The following is a 17840-nucleotide window of genomic DNA, read 5'->3' on the forward strand; positions in this document are numbered from 1 at the left end:
CCTACACCTGTATGGGAGATCTGGAAGAAGCTCCTGGCTCCTGGTTTCAGATTGGCCCAGCTCCTGCCATTGTAGCCACTTGGGGAGTGAACCAGAGGATGGAAGACCTTTCTCTCTGTCTCTCCCTCTCTCTGTCTGTAACTCTACCTCTCATATAAAAAATAAAATAAAATCTTAAAAAAGAAAAGAAATCCAACTCAGGAGCTCCAGACTCTGGTCTTACAGGTTGCTGCCAAGAGCTGTGAACACAAACCCTCTGATGGTGCCGTGGGAATACTTCAGGTCAGAGAGAGACACCAGGGAAAGCTGTGGCCCCAGACCCCCCAGAAATCAAGCACAGCCAAGCACACAGATCCCAGCTCTGTGGACTTTAGCCCTGGGTTCCATCCTACAAGACACAAACAACAGGGGCCGGCATTGTGCTTTAGTGTGTAAAGCCACTGCCTGCAATGCCAGCATCTCATATGGGCACCGGTTTGAGTCCTGGTGGCTCCACTTCCCATCCATCGCCCTACTACTGCACCTGGGGAAAGCAGCAGAAGATGTCCCAAGTGCTTGGGCCCCTGCACTCTTGTGGGAAACCCGGAGGAAGCTCGGTCCAGTCCAGTACTGAACATTGTGGCCATCTGGGGAGTGAAACAGCAGGTGGAAAACCTCTGTCTCTGCCTCTCTCTTTCTCTGCTTTTCAAATAAATAAATCTTTTTTAAAAAACCAATCAATTTCCCCCAGAGAGCTAATTCACTGGATTCTACTCTTAGGCCCAAAGGTGCCCTGTTGTATTTACCTGGTAATGGCGGCAGGTGTTAGCACACTGCAGGCTGCTCCAGGCAGGTGGCTGCCATCAGCACTCCCTGCTGAACACGGGAGCCAGCTCGTTCCCCCTCTGCCGCCTCAGTGAAACCTGAATTTCCTGTGTTGGTCTCTGCCCCTGTGCCATTTCTCAGCATTTCTAGGCAACCAAGCAACGTTCTGCTGAGACTAAAAGGCCCGATGTGCACGCACACTCATGGATGCCAGTGTGCTCCTAAGGGCACTTGAGGGCCACTGAACACAGCTGCGAAGCCCAGTTTCCCTTCATCAACTCACAGTAGCCGAGTGGAGCCATCCAACCCCCAGGCGGAGGCCGCTTGCCAATGCTGAAACGAGCTGATCAGAGCCCAGCACCTGTGCGAGGCTCTGTGCGAGGAGTGTCCACCCGCGGCGGGTTTCATGTGTTAAGCAAACAGGTGATGCCGCCTCGAACTCATCCGAAATCCTGCACCACCTGCTCCCCGAGGCGCCGCACAAAGAGGGCCATGCACGAGGCCTCCAGGCACTGCTGCTGGCACACGGGACTTCCCAAGGGCAGAGCTCCATGTCCCTTTCTCTCCTCAGGAGCAGGCCCTCCACCTCCACCCAAGCCACCCACGATGACGAGCCCGAAAATGACACGGCCGGGTGGCAGAGTGGACAATGACCCTGGGCCAGATCTGCTCTCTTTCTCTGCGCCCCAGTTCACTGGTGAGTGAGATCACCAGTCCCCTGACTTGTCCAGCTGTCCCTGGGATGCTGTGCCCCATCAGCCTAACCACAGCTCCTCCACATGGCCACTCCCGGTCCATAAATCAAGTCACTTCTCTCGGCTTCTAAACGAGAGCTGACATTTTAACTTTAGCTTCTTTCTGTTTGTTGACTGTAAGGGATCCACTCTTGGAATGTAATGGTTTCTCTGTCAGTGTGCCATTGACCTGAGCAAGTCCATCTGTCCCAAGAGTGATGCAACCAGAAATCAGAGCGCACTTAACCAGTAGAGCTGGCAGAGTCTGGTCGTCAGGATTGGAGGCTTTAAAGCCCCTGGCCAACTAATGTAAGCAAAAGCTACTGTTTAGAGGGAGGAAAACTAATTCTTCCCCATCTAAACCACCAGCTTTCTAAAGTGGCTTAGGAAAGTAGAACTGGAAAGATTTTGTAGATGTATTTATTTACAACAACAGTAACAGTGGCGCGTAAAGGGCGAACGCCCGCCGTTGAGAACGGAATACAGGACCCACGCCTGCTGTGGACGGCAATCGAGACCCAGTTAGAGACCAGCACTTCCCAGGTTTCTGTGGGATCTTTTGCACATTCTTTAAATTCAATCCACAATCAAGAAATAGTTTCGAAAAGAATGACCATTGTTTGCTGGTCCAGCTTAAACTCAGCCTAGATTCACTGCCTGCCATGCCAGCCAAAAAAAAAAAAAAAAAAACCTCCCTGAAAAATGCATTCCTTTCCCCAAAATGTGAAAGTCATTGTCTAACTATGTTAAGCACTCGGGCATCAGCGTCTCCCAGATCACCACGCATCTGCTCAGAAAGCTTCCCGACAGAGCCGCAGAAGAGAGGCCAAACCGATGTGTGCAGAGGCAGGTACCCAGCACAGACGCATGGACCCGGGACAAGGCACGCTGCCAGGGAACACTTCTTAGTATTGCAGCTGACCACGTAACGATTACAAAAGGACACAGGCAAATTACTGAAGGGAGGTAAAAATGCACAACACACATAATAAGCAGAGTTTCAGTGTTGCAGTGGGTCCTTTCTGTGATAAAGAAAAAAAATGCAAGGACGTGAAAGAGAAGAAAGAAAATGAGTGTTTGTTGAGGGCCTACTTCGTGGCAGCTGTCTCATTCACTCACCCACAGGTGCTTACTGAGTACGACCATGTGCTGCAGTCCAAAAAGGCGCTGTATGCTCAGATCCACAGAGCTCCAGGGGTGGGTGCTCAGCCAACAGCTACGACGCTGGTTACTATGCCCGTGTCTGATGTCAGAGCGCCTGGGTGCAATGCTTGGCTCCAGCTCCTGACCCCGGCTTCCCGCTGATGCAGACCCTGGGAGGCAGCACTGTTGCTGGCCCAAGGCACTGGGCTTCTGCACCCGAGTCGGGGAGCTGGACTGAGTTCCCGGCTCCCAGCTCCAGTCAGCCCCAGTCCCGTCCTGGCCAGCGCAAGCGTCTGGGAAGGAAGAGAACCCACAGACAGGAGCTCTCTCCTTCCATCTCTCTGCCTCGCAAATATAAAAGTGACAATAATAAATCCTAAGTGTCCTACGTTATCATAACCATGTGCTCCTTAATCCACATCACAACCATGCTTTTGTGTCCCTCAAGCTGAGCCCTCAGGAGTTAAGTAAGGGACGTGCCCAGGGCACACAGTAGTCAATGACAGTGACTAAACCTAAACCTGTCCGAACCCATACGCCACGCTCTTTCTACCATGTTGCCTCTCAGCTCTACTGATAACTAAAAGCAATAAAAGTAGCCCGGACCCAATATGCAACTGAGAGCCATGAGTGGCGGCTGAATTTCCAGGGACACTCGAGTTCGTGGCACGGGCAAGACTGCGTGAGCTCAGGAAGACCTCGCAGAGCCAAGCCTCACCTGTGGCCCGCGGCCCACCTGCTTCCGTAGCGGGAGATTCTGCTGCTAGAAGCACCTCTTCTCCCGTCTTCCCTCCCACGCGGCCCCCCCCACCTCCAGACTTGACTCCCTGGTTTCCCTCCCTTCCTCGGCCAGAACTGAAGGCGCTGGACGTCCCACGTCGCTCCTGCACTGCGCAGTCTTCCCTCCCCGAGGCAGCACCTTGGGCCCTGTCACTGCCAATGCCAACGCCAATCACGTACTCACAGCCCATGAATTCCCAATCCCAGCCACAGCTTCTCCCCTGAGCTCCCGGTGTCCAGCTGTCCCCTCAATGTGTCCCCAATGGAGCCCAAGAACAGACATCTGGGTGATGGTGGGGCAGGAGGAGGCGTTTCAAAGGTGAATGTTCCTGAGAGAGGAGACTCAGGAAGCCAGATGTATCGGGGGAGCCAGGAGAGGTTCAAGTTACAGGAAGCTGGGCACGTCCACCAGGGTCAAGTGTTCCTCCCCTTGTAATGACGTCATCCACCCCATTGGAGGCGCTCACACAAAGCAAACGGGCCACTGGTTTCTCTGCGAACACCACTCCACAAATGGAGCTAACAGCCGCCCTCCCTGCCTCACAGGATTCATTCAAGAATAAACGTGAAATCAAATCCCGAAGCATAAACAAACGTGAGCGAGTATCAGCACAAGGAAGCAGAGCCACAGGGCACTGTTCTCACCAATCAAAACCCGGCAGAAGGGCAGGCGCTGTGGGTAACACAGCCGCCTGCAGTGCCAGCATCCCCGTATGGTGCCGGTTTGTGTCCCAGGTGCACCACTTCCGATCAGCTCCTTGCTAATGGGCTGGGAAAGCAGTCAAAGATGACCTACGTGCTTGGGCCCCTGAACCCATGTGGGAGACGCAGATAGAGTTCCAGGCTCCTGCTTCAGCCTGGCCCAGCCCCAGCTGTTACAGCCACTTGGAGAGTAAACCAGCAGATAGGAGATCTCGCTGTCTCTCTCTCTCTCTCTCTCTCTCTGACATTCAAATAAATAAATAAATCTTAAAAAACATAGAAAGGAACCCAGCATATCCCCTGTGTCTCAGCTCTTGGCCAATGCTACCCCTCACACTGTAGCAACAGGTGAGGGTCCTCATCTTTCCAGGATGCCCTGTGACTAGGCAGTCAGAACCAAGTCAAGGCCGAGTGTGCCCCCCACCTTCAAAGGCAGGCCTCCGTGAACATGTTATTTAACTAGGCGGCCCTCGCCCACCTGGGGGCAGAGAAAAGAAAGACAGTGAGGGCCGGCACTAGGGCGCCCCCAGTTAAGCCTCTGCCCACAGGGCACCAGCTCCAGCCCCTGCTGCTCTGTTTCCAATCCAGCTCCCTGCTAATGGCCTGGGAAAAGCAGCAGAAGGTGGCCCAAGTGTTTGGGCTCCTGCACCCACCCAGATGCAGTTCCTGGCTGCAGCCTGGCCCAGCCCCAACTGCCTCAGCCATTTCTGGAGTGAACCAACAGATGGAAGAACTTGTTCTCAAATTGGTAAGATAAACCTTTTTTAAAAGAGAAAGAAAGACGCTTAGAGGGCACAGGTGAGCCCACAGTGCTACTCCGATCACATCCACCTGTCCTTGCTTAGTGCCATCATCCCCAGGCCTTACTGATAAATCTTGGCAGCCCGTGTCCCGGAGCCCAGCATGGTGACTTCCTTGTTGAACCTCTGAGTTAACCTGTTAGTAAGTAATGCTCAGGGAAGGGCTTCACCAGGCTTTGTCTAAGATTAAGGCTTGGGCCAGCGCCGCGGCTCACTAGGCTAATCCTCCGCCTTGCGGCGCTGGCACACCGGGTTCTAGTCCCGGTCGGGGCGCTGGATTCTGTCCCAGTTGCCCCTCTTCCAGGCCAGCTCTCTGCTGTGGCCAGGGAGTGCAGTGGAGGATGGCCCAAGTCCTTGGGCCCTGCACCCCATGGGAGACCAGCAGAAGCACCTGGCTCCTGCCATCAGATCAGTGCGGTGTGTCGGCCACAGCGCGCTGGCCGCAGCGTGCCGGCCGCGGCGGCCATTGGAGGGTGAACCAACGGCAAAGGAAGACCTTTCTCTCTGTCTCTCTCTCTCACTGTCCACTCTGTCTGTCAAAAAAAAAAAAAAAAAAGATTAAGGCTTGACTGGCCCTAGAGCACTGGCACTCTGGGCTGGGAGCTCACACACTCGGGCCGCTCAGTGACTCATGACTTCTCAGCGGCGACCCGGGCTTGGGAGATATGCATAAATTCTTTCGCCCAATGAAGAGGGATCGTGCCGTCAGTCACCATGCGCTGTGGGTTGAATTGTGTCCCCTAAAAAGACGTGCTAAGTCCCAACTCTTGATACCTGAAAACGCGACCTTATTTGCAGATAGGGTCTTTGCAGAAGTAACCAAGGTAAGAAGAGGCCACGCTGGATCAGGGCCAGCCCTAGCAAGGACGGTCCTCATAAGAGGAAAAAACTGGGAGAAGAGGCACGGATGTGGCTGCAAGCCGAGGAAAGGGGCAGACACTAGGAGGAGGCCAGGAAAGACCCTTCCCAGAGTCCTCGGTGAGATCAAGGCTGACTCCGCCCTGCGGGCTTCAGACCGCAGCCTCCAGAACTGTGGGGCATGGTTTCTGTTGTGGAAAGCACCTGCGGCTCGTGGTGTCTTCTCCCAGCAGCCCGAGGCACGGACACGCCTTCTTCCCTCCAGCATCACTGCACTTCTCCCTTAACAACGCGGGTCAGACCCTACCTGGCCAGAGTGGGAAGGGTCAGGGACTGCCCATGCGCTCAACACCGGCCCCCACCCATCCTGCCAGTGACAGTCAGCGGGGGTAAATGCATCTCCTGTGTGTCAGGTACAGTTAACAACAACGAAGGCACACAAACCCACTCAGCTCACGCTCACTGAGCGTCCACTCAGGCCCCGAGGGCTCCACAGTGGACAAGCCCAGCGAGCTCTCTCGCCCTGGGGGGCTCAGGCTGCAGCACAGTAAGACAGCTGTCAAATAAGTCAGTAAAATCATGAAATAGCCAGGGTAAGGAGGGTGTGAAGAAAAATAGGTCAGGGATGAAAAGTACTGGGGAGTAGGGACAGGTGCAAAGGTCCTGGGGCTGGCCGGGGCCTAGCACATTACAGAGGCAGCAAGGAGGCCGGGAAGTGGTGCTGGCGGCAAGGGAGGGCGTGGGGTTGACGATGCACGTGCAGTCTTGAAACCGCTACAATGTTGGTTTGTACCTGAAGGAGATGGGAGCTACTGGAAGGTTCCACCTCCTTCTCATGAGAATCACGGTGGCTGCCATTCGGCAACTAGAGCACAGGGGAGGGGGCAGCAGCCGGAGACCAGAGGTTACCGCAACAGCCCAGGCATGGCGGCTGGAGCAGGGCGGTAGTGGCCGTGCCCTGAGACGCCCAGTCTCCTACCAGGACAGCTCGGTCTGCACAGAAATCCCTGCGAGCTTACCAAGGTGGTCACTGGCACAAAATACACACTCTCTACGGCCACACACTGCACGCTGCCCCTTCTAGGACAGACGGAAGAGCGGAGCGTGGAGGCTGGAGAGGAGGGGAGGGAGGGTGCCCGGGGCCACAGAGGGCGGCACGGGGCCCAGCAGGGAGCAGCTCCACACCGTGAGTGTGGGGGCAGCCACACAATCTACACGGGGTAAAATCTCACACACACACACACATACATGCACATGCACACATCCACACATGCATGCATGCACAATACACACTCACATACATGCACACATACACAATGTACAATACACACATGCACAATACACACAAGCACCCACATGCACAATACACACATGTACATGCACACATTCACTGCACACACAGGCACACACATACATGCATGCACAATACACACATACACAATACACACATGTACACACACATCCACACACGCATGCATGCATGCACAGTACTCATGTAAACACATGCACACACACACACATTGGTAACAGCTTGGGAAACCAGGGAGCATCAACTCCCTGGCTGGGACGCTGCCCTGCAGCCACACTGGACGCCACACGAGGCAGAAGTGGGTGAAAGGTGCACAGGACCCTTACATCGCTTCCTACGACCACAGGAGAAGCCATGAGTCCAGAAAGCAAACCACAGGGAAGGGGCTGGCGCTGTGGTGTAGCTGGCTAAGCCTCTGCCTGTGGCGCTGGCATCCCATATGGGCACCAGTTTGAGTCCCAGCTGCTCCACTTCTGATCCAGCTCTCTGCTATGGCCTGGGAAAGCAGTAGAAGATGGCCCAAGTCCTTGGGCCCCTGCACCCACATGGGAGACCCGGAAGAAGCTCCTGGCTCCTGGCTTCAGATTGGAGCAGCTCTGGCCATTGCAGGCACCTGGGGAGTGAACCAGCAGATGGAAGACCTCTCTCTCTGCCTCTGCCTCTCTGTAACTCTGCCTTTCAAATAAATAAATAAAATTTTAAAGAAAAAAAAAAACCACACAGTGAAACCCAGAACCTGGCTCCGTAGAAGTGGCCAGGGACAGCGCTGTTGGCCCTGACCCACAGCACATGCAGCCAAACCGCCGCTCTGGGAAGGGCACACCTCCGTCTGCCCCCTTGGAGGGGACACATCCTCCCTGGCATGTGTCCATCAGAGGGGCATGAGCCTTCCCTGCAGGGAGACTGATTTCATACATTAACCGCCAGCGTGAGCAACATGCATCTGAGACTGCCCACCGTCACCCCAGAATGCCCACCTCGGCAGTGAGGCCCACCAAGGAGCCCCTGTGCTGGGTCATCATGTTATAGCCCACAAGGCACCCACCTGCCCCCCAGGCCTGCCCAGCCCTGCCTTGCTGGGGATTGGGGGCGGGGCTTCTCCTGAGGCCTAGCACAGCACACCTGTCACCTGTCATGCCCTGTCCAGCCCTGCAAGTGACCGTCAGTGAGGCTGCGTGTGTGGACAAACGTGCTATCTTCAGGAGCGAGAGCCACTTCTCTCTCACTGGGAGGAAGCGCTACCCAACCCCAGGTACAGCCGGCAGGCCCCAGCCACACACCCCACGCTTCTCCACCTGGCCACGGACTTGGCCAGTCTGTGATGTCCTCTTCAGCCCACGGCCCCTCCCACCCTCCCAGTCAACCCCTGTCACTCACCCGGGGTTTTCCCCCTGAATTCCGCCCACCGACCGGCCCTGACCCCAGAGCCACTGTGCTTCATCCACTGTCCGGGACTTTTCCTTAAATTCCACCAGACCACCCACGTGTAAACACAGGGCACTCGTGGCACCCAGGAGCCCTTTGCAAACTGGGAATGTCCCAGAATATGTGAGCCACTGAAGAGAAGTCTGCAGATGAAATATGGCTGAAGGGAGAAACACTGGCTCGCACTGACTTTGGGTCTGTGGGGTCCTAATTAAAAAAAAAATCCAAAACTCAAAGGAAAGTATAAAGGAGCCCCAAACACGATGGAGGGATGACCCATGGCCACTCTGACCCACGCCCAGCACGGCCACCCCAGGGCTGCCTGCATGACCACCCACTGACCCAACCCTCGCCACATCCCGCACCGCGCATGGGGTGCCCACCCACTGTCCTGGGCTGCACCCCACTGCACACTTCAGCCACTGCCAGCACCTCGGATTCAGGGCAGACTCTGGGAGCTCCCTGAGCTGCCTGCCGCCCCCCCTCCACCAAGCCCTTGTGGCCCTGTACCCCTGGTGTGCCACTTTGCAGGAGCCGCCCAGCACACCCACAGGCCCCCAAACGTGGCCCCACCCTCTGTTCCTCCGTCAGGGAGGTCTTCCTGCCTGGCTTCTCTAATGCCTGTGCCCCTCAAGCCCAGCCTGCATACAGCTGCCCTGGACGTCCCAGGGGACTCACGCCAAGGCACCTGTGCGACCCCAGTCCTGACGTCGGTTGTGTGACTGTATCCTCCACCCATCCCCTGCTCCAGGCCCTGCCTGTGCGTTCTCTCCCAGCAGGGACTGGGCCATTTGACTCGGTGCACCTGCTTCTGATGCGGATGAACACTTGCTGGCCAGCTGAATGAATGAATGGATGGATGCATGGATGGATGAATGAGTGAGTGAACGGACACCCTTCAAATGGAGAGTCCCACACAGTTAGAGCTGGGAGTCCCTTGTCCATATCTCAGGCCGTCCTCCCATTGTGCAGAGAAGAGTCCTAACCTGCCCAAGGTCACAGGCACAAGGTCAGTTCTTACTGGACTGGATGAAGAGATGTGACACTAGGAACAGCCCTACAAACCCAGCCCAGCACCTCCGTGGCTCGTTTCTGCTGACAGTTCCAAGCACCCGAGGAGCCCTGGCCCTGGGCTCATGGCCTCTGAGAGAGGCAGGGACGCGCTTCCTTCCTGGATTAGACGGTCCTCAGTAGAGAGCGTGAAGGGCTCAGAACTCCCGGGAGCCTCCCACCGAAAGAAGAGAGAGTGCTGACAATGCCAGCTCTGAGTCCATGCCAAGGACCTGCAGACAGAGCCCCTGTGACAACAGAGCAGGGTTAGGCGGGAGCCCGCAGGGCACACGGTAACCATGCCAAGGCAAGGGCGCCTCCCACAGCGGCTCGGGCTCACGCCCAGACGCCAGCTCTACTTGGTAGCAGGAAGCAGGCTGACTGCAGCTTCGTCTTAAGCCCTGCTCAAGTTCAACACCTTCTGACATGCGGCGGAATCATTCCTCGACAGCCAACAGCGAGGTTAGGAGGGTGGATGTAGCGGAGTGAGGCGGGAATTCTGGTTGTGGGGCCAACACTGCGGCTCAGTGTTGGTCCTCCGCCCACGATGCCTGTGTCCCACGGTCCTGGCTGCTCCTCTTCCAATCCAGCTCTTTGCTATGGCCTGGGAGAGCAGTGGAAGATGGCGCAAGTCCTTGGACCCCTGCACCCGCGTGGGAGACCCACAAGAGGCTCCTGGCTTTGGATCGACACAGCTCCAGCCATTTCGGCCAACTGGGGAGTGAACCAGCAGATGGAAGACCTCTCTCTCTCTCTCTCTCTCTCTCTCTGTTTCTGCCTCTCCTTCTCTGTGTAACTGACTTTCAAATAAATAAATAAATCTTTAAAAAAATTGTTAAAAAATTTCACTCTAAATGAATCTATGTCAGCCGTTGATGAAAGAATGTTACTAACACACTGTGGACACCTTTTGCAATGTAAATCCATGCCCCCCCTTTTAAGCCCCATCCTACAGCACTAGCATCCCTCATGGGCGCCAGTTCGAGCCCCAGCTACTCCACTTCCAATCCAGCTCCCTGCCAATGCACCTGGGAAAGCAGTAGAAGATGGCCCAAGTCCTTGGGCCCCTGCACCCATGTGGGAGACCCGGAAGAAGCTCCTGGCTTCAGATCAGCCCAGTTACGGCCATTTGGGGAGTGAACCAGCAGATGGAAGACCTCTCTCTCTCTCTCTCTCTCTCTCTCACTGTAATTCTGCCTCTCAAATAAATAAATAAAATCTTAAAAAAAAAAAGTGCTGGCCATGGCACTCACACCACCAGGCTATGAGCCAGGCCCCGGGAATATGGGATGCACCCAGAGCTGCAAGTGTTCAGCGTAGGGTGCAGGCAGGGAGGGCGGAGAGTTTGGAGGTGGGAGATTGAGATTCAAATCCTGGGACGACCACGAACCAGACCGGGGGCCTTGAGAAACCAGGTAGACTGCGTGAACTCGGTTCCCACGCAGTAGGATGAGGGCTTCCCGCCTTCCAAGGTCACTGTGAAAATCGAACGAGATTGCATTCGCGGATCCCGATGCTCAGGCACTCTAAGCTCCAGTTATAAGAGGAGGAGAACCCGTGCAGCTGCAGCTCCTGACGCTGAGAACAGAGCTGGGCAGGCTGCACTCTCGAGACGGTGCATCCCTTCCCCGGGGAGGAGGCCTGGCCAGCAGCAGTTTCTCCGTGGCTATGCTACGCTCACGGGAGCAGCACTGCTGATTCTCTTATCTCCATGAAGCAGCAGCTACCGCCGAATTCCCTGCAGCCCGGCGGACCCAAGGGGCCCGTGGTGGGCGGGAAGGCCAGCAGCGCCCTCTAAGGGCCGCCGCGTGCAGGCACTGCTGCCTGCCAGCTCCCGGAGACACACTCAGGACTTTGCAAAAACAGCAGCAACTTTTAGGAGGAAGGAAGGGAGGACGCTCACTCATGGGGACAGCGAGTGACTCCCTGACCCCTAATCTACTTCTGTGAAAGCTGAGTGGAACACCGGCCGCCCCAGAGCCCCACCCAAAGACAGCCAAGGGCCAGGGTCCTATGCATCCCAACACACTCCAGGGGAACACACACACGGGGCGCTCTCCTCTCTCCCTTCCTGCAGCTGGCAATGCTCGCCTCTGAGTCTTCTAACGGAAATGCCAGCTCCTGACTGCAGAGGTTGGGTTACAGCTCCAGGAAGCCCGAATGCCCTGAAGTCAGCCCAGGCCACCACGCGGCAGCTCCTCAAACGTTGGCTCCTGGGCCCCCGCCCCGCCTCATCCCTTGAGGTGGACAGGAGGAGGTTCCCCGAGATGTCCTCAGCCCCACAACCGAGGAAGGCGGGCACCTGCAGCGGTGGGAAAGGCAAGGAGGCGGAGTCTGGCCTGCAGCCTCCCGGAGGAGCACAGCGAGGCCCACCTGGAGCTTGGACCGCCAGACCTGCACTGCTCCACACCACTAGGCCTGAGCTCACAGGAAGCCAGTACAGCCCCCCCCCCATCCCTGCCCTTCCTGTTTTCAGGGCCGTGTGGCCTGAGCACAGGTGTGGATGGCGCTGGCAGCATGCAAGGGTGTGCACTAAAACCAGCACTCTGCAACCCTGGTGCAGCCCCCAAGTCCACAGCACCGGGGCTCCTGCTGGGCTGACGACTACGCCGGCCCTGGGAGGGGGGCCCTGCGGATCTCGACACGGAAGCAGCCGTGGCAGAGCTCTGCAGGCTCATAGGGGGGGGCACTCTCCATGTGGCATCTCCTGGAGGAGGGCAGGTTCACCAGCCACGGCCACCAGGGGCGGGTGACAGTGCTGCACCCCACCCCAGGCGGCCCTTCCGGTATGTCCTGGCTCTCAGAGCTCCTGGTCTCTGCACTGTTTCCTCTGCTCAGGGAACGAGAGACCACCCAGGTCACGTCTGGGGTGTTACTCATACCTATCTACATAAGATACGTTTAAAATGCTGGCTAACTCCTCTTAAAAATACTAAGCCATTATATGTTGATACAAAAATATTTTTATTTAAAAAAAAAGACTGTTTCCAAAAACAAAAACAACTAATCAGAAGAGCAGCATTGTTTTTATATTTTGGCAAAGCTACTCAAGAGAAGATCGTTGGCTCTCCGCTCCGCTTATCTGTTCAATTTGTTGCCATATGTTTTGAAGAAAATCTGGTCTCACACAATATGTGGTTGAAAAAAATTTTCAGTAGCTTTTCCAGTGAATTTTGGAAAACCTTTGATACTACACCAAAACTCATCAGGTAGACGCTTCTCAAAGGTTAGCTGCACTAGGGAATCTGAAACCATATAAGGCATTGGCCACATTTTGCTACGTTTTGTTACAGTACAGACCCACTGGGCTCTCTTGTACTTGCAATGGATCTTTTAGGCTTGCAATGTTTTTGCAACACTGCCTACTGGCCATTTGGATTTATGGGCTCACTTGGTAAAGCAGGTCCCCAAGATGACAACAAGATTTATAACAGAACTTTAGCCTTTGTATCACCATCGATCTCACTAGAAAATCTGTAAGCATCGGGAGGCTCTCAAGCTTATGGTGATGGAGACAACATGGCAACATCTGCATTTTCACCTGGAATCTGGGATACCTGCAGTTCATTCACTGGAGAAAGCGGGCTCCTTCACCCATCGTCAGGGAAAGGACCGCGAAGACCCCAGCCTGAATAACTAGGGTCTGTCTGTACTTGTTCTTCTGGTGAGCGTTGTGTTTTATGAAAAGGAAAAGGAAGGACCTGGTTCAACCCACAACCCGAATGATCACCCACGTGCTTCGCCCTGTGGCTCCTGCTGAGCTTGGCCTGTCAGTAATGGCACGTCAGGGGTCCTTCTCACTTCTTTACACAGAATCCGAAAAAGACAAGCATTCCAGAGTAGAGGTGATGAAAATCAACTGTTTTTACTGTAGCATCAAGGACATTGTTACTGGAACACGGCATGTCTTTTTTTTTTTTTTTTTTTTTTTTTTTTTTTTTTTTTTTTTTTTTTTACTGCTAAGGCCTGAAAAAGCCAATGCCTGCCAGTGCATCCCGACGCCCAGGCCCTGATCCATGGCCAGGAGCTGCAGGTTTACCTGCCAAGCTCTTGCACCCTCAGTGCAAACGTCAGCACGGTGGGAGAGGCCAGACAGCATCTCAGAGCTCCTCTGAGACTAGTTCTGGCTCCAAGGAGTCTCTGAAAGGGTCTTTGCACTTCTAGAAGACCAAAATCAGCCTTGGCCACCCGAAGACCTCCACCGTGGATGCGGGCGTGTTTGGGTGTGCGTCTGTGGGCTTTTAGAAAAATGTATCCTATCGTACAATTTTCATGGATGCAGGGTAGCCCATGGTAGGGACGGAGGTGGGGGTGGCATTGCTTGTTTTTTGCTTTATGCTTTAATTGACCCTGAGTTGAAGGGTCTTATGGTGCCTTGCGAGTTACTTCTGCTTTAAGAAAAGAGCCTGTGGCACTCTGGGGGTCTGCCGTTCCCAAGGGGAGATTCTGGTGTGGGGGTGGGGCCAGGCCCGGCAGGGGCAGCCTGCTCTGTCCAAGCATTACTTCCACCCGAGGCAGGGAGCGCCTGCCCATGGCCTTGCCTCCAGACCCAGAACACAACACTGGAGCAGCGCCTGGCTGTGTGGAGCCAGGCAGCCGGGCAGGAGCCCACGGCATACGCTGTGGGCCCACGGTGTCTCGCACAGCTCAGGGAGCCAGCCCCAGAAGCTGTGTCCGTTTCTTTCCATTATCCGTGGAAACAGGGTGGCCGTCCACTGTGAACTGTGCTAGTCCTCCTTTGTCGGTCTCTAGGCTGAGCCCACGTCAGCACAGAGCAGCCGGGAGCCTTCCAGCTCCCACATTCCACAGGGCGGTGAATCACCGGCTCCCGGGGCCATCGCAAACCGCCCTGGCTGCAGACTCGGAGCCAGCCTCACCCGCCAGCCTCGGGGCAGGTGGCAGGGGCACCCGAAAAGGCACAGAGCAGGGGGGCTCCACGGAGATCGTGGACCCCGTTCCAAAGACAAAAGCTCTTTCAGCACTCAGAAAAATGTAACTTAGAAAACCAAAGCCAAGGACCGTGGGTGGGGGCGTTGGAAGACTTCAGAACAGATTTATTCCAGTCGAGGACCAAACAAAACACTCGGGAAGTGTTTCCTAGACATCCCAAAAGCCCAGAGGGAAAAAGAGACCCGTGGCCAGCACTGCCCCTGATGACAAAGTGGCTCTGGGCGTCCAGGACTGAGCCCAAGGCTGCCCCCAGCATGGGCGTCCTGCCTCAGAAAGGCGGGGAGCAGGGTGAGCCCCGCTTCTCCCCCTCGCCCTCCCAGAAAGAGCTACACAGGCACCAAGTAGCATCCAGGACAAGCCACCACCTCTGAATTCCTGCGAGTGAGTGACCCCAAACGGCCACTCCTTGGAGCTCTACACACCGACCCCACAAATAAAAGCCACGTTGCTTCCAAGGCGCCAAGGCCTGCAGGAGGGGGAACAAGGACCCCCCCAAAGGCTCGGGGATGAACACTCCCCCACACTCACGCACATATGCACTTGCCTCCCCCCCTCCCGCCCCCCAGGGCACCAGCATCTTTTTGCAAAGCGTCGCTCCGCAAGCAGCACCCACCCTGGCGCCAGCCCAGCTTCGGGGGACGGTGGCTTCTCTGGACCCCAACTCCCCACCCACTCCAGTCCCCTCGGGACCAACGCTTTCGCGTGGCCCCCAAAGCGCCCCGTGCCGGCGCTCGCAGGAGCCCGGCTGCCTCCGGCGCGCAGGGCCCCCGACGGCCCCGCGGCAGCTCGGAGCCTCCCTCCGGCATCTCGGGGGTGCCGCTCGGTCGGGACAGGTGAACCCACCCCACCCCGGGGAAACTGGGTCCGGAAAGGCGCCCGCTGCCCCGTGCAGGGTCGCCGCCGGCCGTGTCCGTCTTTCTGTGCCCGAATCCCCCGGCCCCCGGCCCCGGGGCCCGCAGACGGCTCGAGCGCGCCTCCCGGTCCCGCGGCGGCGCCCGCGCCCCCGCGCTCCCGGACGCGACCCGCAGCCGGCACATCGCCGGCGGCCCGGCGGGGCGGACAGACCGGCGGCGAGCAGCGCGCGAGAGTACCTGGGGCCCCCGCCGAGGAAGCGACGGGGAGCAGCGCGGCCAGGAGCAGCAGCGCCGCCCAGGGCAGCGGGCGCGGGACGCGCGGGGGCGCCCCGGCCTCGGGGGCCATCGGGAGCCCGGGGTGCGCGCGGGGACGCGGGCGGCTGGCCGGAGTCTGGGCAACGGGGAGGAGCCTCGGCGGGGTCCCCGGCGCCGTCCGTCTGCTGTGCGCGCTGTGCGCCCTGCCCGCCGCCCCGGCCGCGCACCGGCCGCCGCGCTCCGCCACTGAGGCCGCGGGCCGCCCGCGGAGCCTTTTAGCCGCGCGCGGGCGCCCCCTGCCGGCGCGCGGGCGGCGGGGTCGGCGGCGGCCCGGCCCCCGGCGGGCGGGGCGCGGGGCCGAGCGGGCGCGGGGTGCCCCGCAGCCTGGCGGGGGCGGCTCTGGAGGTCCCGCGGCCCCGGGAAGACCCCCTCGTCCGGGCCGATCTCGCGCACCGCCGGGCGCGCGCTCTCGCTCGCTGCCTCGCCCCGGAGCGCGCCTTGTTTCAGCGCACCTGGCCCTGGGGCGCGTGCGGCGCTCGTCCACCTGGCCGCCGTGTCCACCTGAGCCTCCTGCTCCGGCCAGGGGCGCTCCGCTGACCCGGCTTCCTCCCGCTTCTGCCGCGCCTGGGTCGGCCGGGGCCGGGCTCGGGGCGCCCCTGGCGGAGGCGGGGGTCGCGGGCTTAGTGCGGCCACCGCAACTCCCCTCTGAGGTGAAGCAACCCAGACTGCGCGAACGCGGTGTAGCCCCCGCGGGCGACCACCCCGAGGGGCCTAGCGCTCTCCCTCGGGGTGACGCCCCCTGGAACCCGGCGCAGGCTCCTGCCAGCCCCTGAGCGCCCAGAGCGCGCACGCTGGCCACACTTCACGTCGCAGGGCGCGCCGCCCGCTTGTCCCCATGTAGTCCCCGCTGTGGCCGCCCTCTGCCCAGCAGCCTCCTCTGGGGATAGTAGTCCCCAGCCTCACCCCAGCCAGGTGGCAGGTCCCCTCCCCACCCCCGCCCCTTCCTAAGCCCCTTCTCCTTGCCCCCTATCCAGCGAGGCGGAGGCAGGGCTGCCCCCGCAGGACCTGCTGGGACAATCTCTCTGCTCTCCCGCCATTCCTGGTGGGACCCCCCCCTCCCCTACACACACACACACACACACACACACAAGATCCGCCTGTCTTCCTTCCTGGAACCTGTCTCTCCGTGTAACCTAATGAGAGGGAAATTAGGGTGAGAGGTTTTCCTAGATAATCTGGTTGCGTCGCAAATGCCATCATGCGTATCCCGGTAAGGAGAAGGCGGTGTGACAGTGCAGGCGGCACGCTAGTGATGTGGCCACAAGTGGAGAGATGCCCGCAGCGATCGGAAGCTGGAAGAGGCCAGGGAGGATTCTCCCCTCCTGCTGGGGTGGGGGTTGGGGGCGGCAGCCCTGCACACATCCCAGTTTCAGTCCAGTGGCCCTAATCCCAGACGCCAGACTTCCAGAACATTCTGTGTGCAAGCCACCCAGTGTGTGGGGCTTTGTTGCGTCGACCACAGTAAGCGAATACAGTAGCCAGGACAGGCCTGCGGCTCTGGCTGCAGCCTCCGGGAGCACCGACCACAGGGAGCGGAGCCATCATGGAAAGATTCCAAACAGGAAGAAGGCTCGGCTCCACCTCTTTCCCTGCACTTCTGGGAGACAGCAACCTCCCACGGCTAAGTTGAAGTGGGATTTACACCCCACGTAACCACCGCAACTAGTCCATTGCCCCTGACTTTAAAAGCATAAGAACCAGTATTTCTCTTTAGTTTCTCTGCCACCCAAAAGAGGGACCAAGCACATAGGAACTCCCAGGAAATGCTTATAGGCTAAGTGTCATCCACCCACACAACCAGTACTTATTGTGCACCTGCTATGTGCCTGACACCGCTGTGGGCCCTGGAGGTCTAAAGACAGAAGAGCAGGAGGTTAAGTCGGGAGAGGTGAGAGACAGCTGGTGGTGAGACCACGCCGGCGGCGGTGAGCGGACTGAGTGGGGCACGGGGCAGCACTGGGGAGTCCGGCTCAGAGAGGCCGGGAGGCAGGCTCCTGTGAGAGCAGACCATGCTTGGCTGAGAAGCAGAGCAGGGCGGCGGGCGGGGGTGGGGCACGAGAACTTACGAGGGGTGCACTCGAGGGTGCCGTAGGCTGACTTTTGACCAACTGGATGC

General features: G+C 57.8%; 1 protein-coding gene across 2 annotated transcripts in view; it reads right to left on the reverse strand.

Moving 5' to 3' along the window:
* Window positions 1-15906, reverse strand: part of FNDC1 (fibronectin type III domain containing 1) — a 98046-nt gene extending 82140 nt beyond the window's left edge. Inside the window, exon 1 of one of the 2 annotated variants that reach the window (XM_051854191.2) lies at window positions 15647-15906. In XM_051854191.2, coding sequence (XP_051710151.1) covers window positions 15647-15755 — 109 coding nt within the window. In that variant the 5' untranslated portion in view covers window positions 15756-15906. The remainder of the gene's footprint in view (window positions 1-15646) is intronic. The other variant, XM_051854192.2, reaches the window with a different exon arrangement.
* Between the last annotated feature and the right edge of the window lie 1934 nt (window positions 15907-17840).

The sequence above is a fragment of the Oryctolagus cuniculus genome, chromosome 5 (genome assembly GCF_964237555.1).
Source record: "Oryctolagus cuniculus chromosome 5, mOryCun1.1, whole genome shotgun sequence".
NCBI classification, from domain to species: Eukaryota; Metazoa; Chordata; class Mammalia; order Lagomorpha; family Leporidae; genus Oryctolagus; species Oryctolagus cuniculus.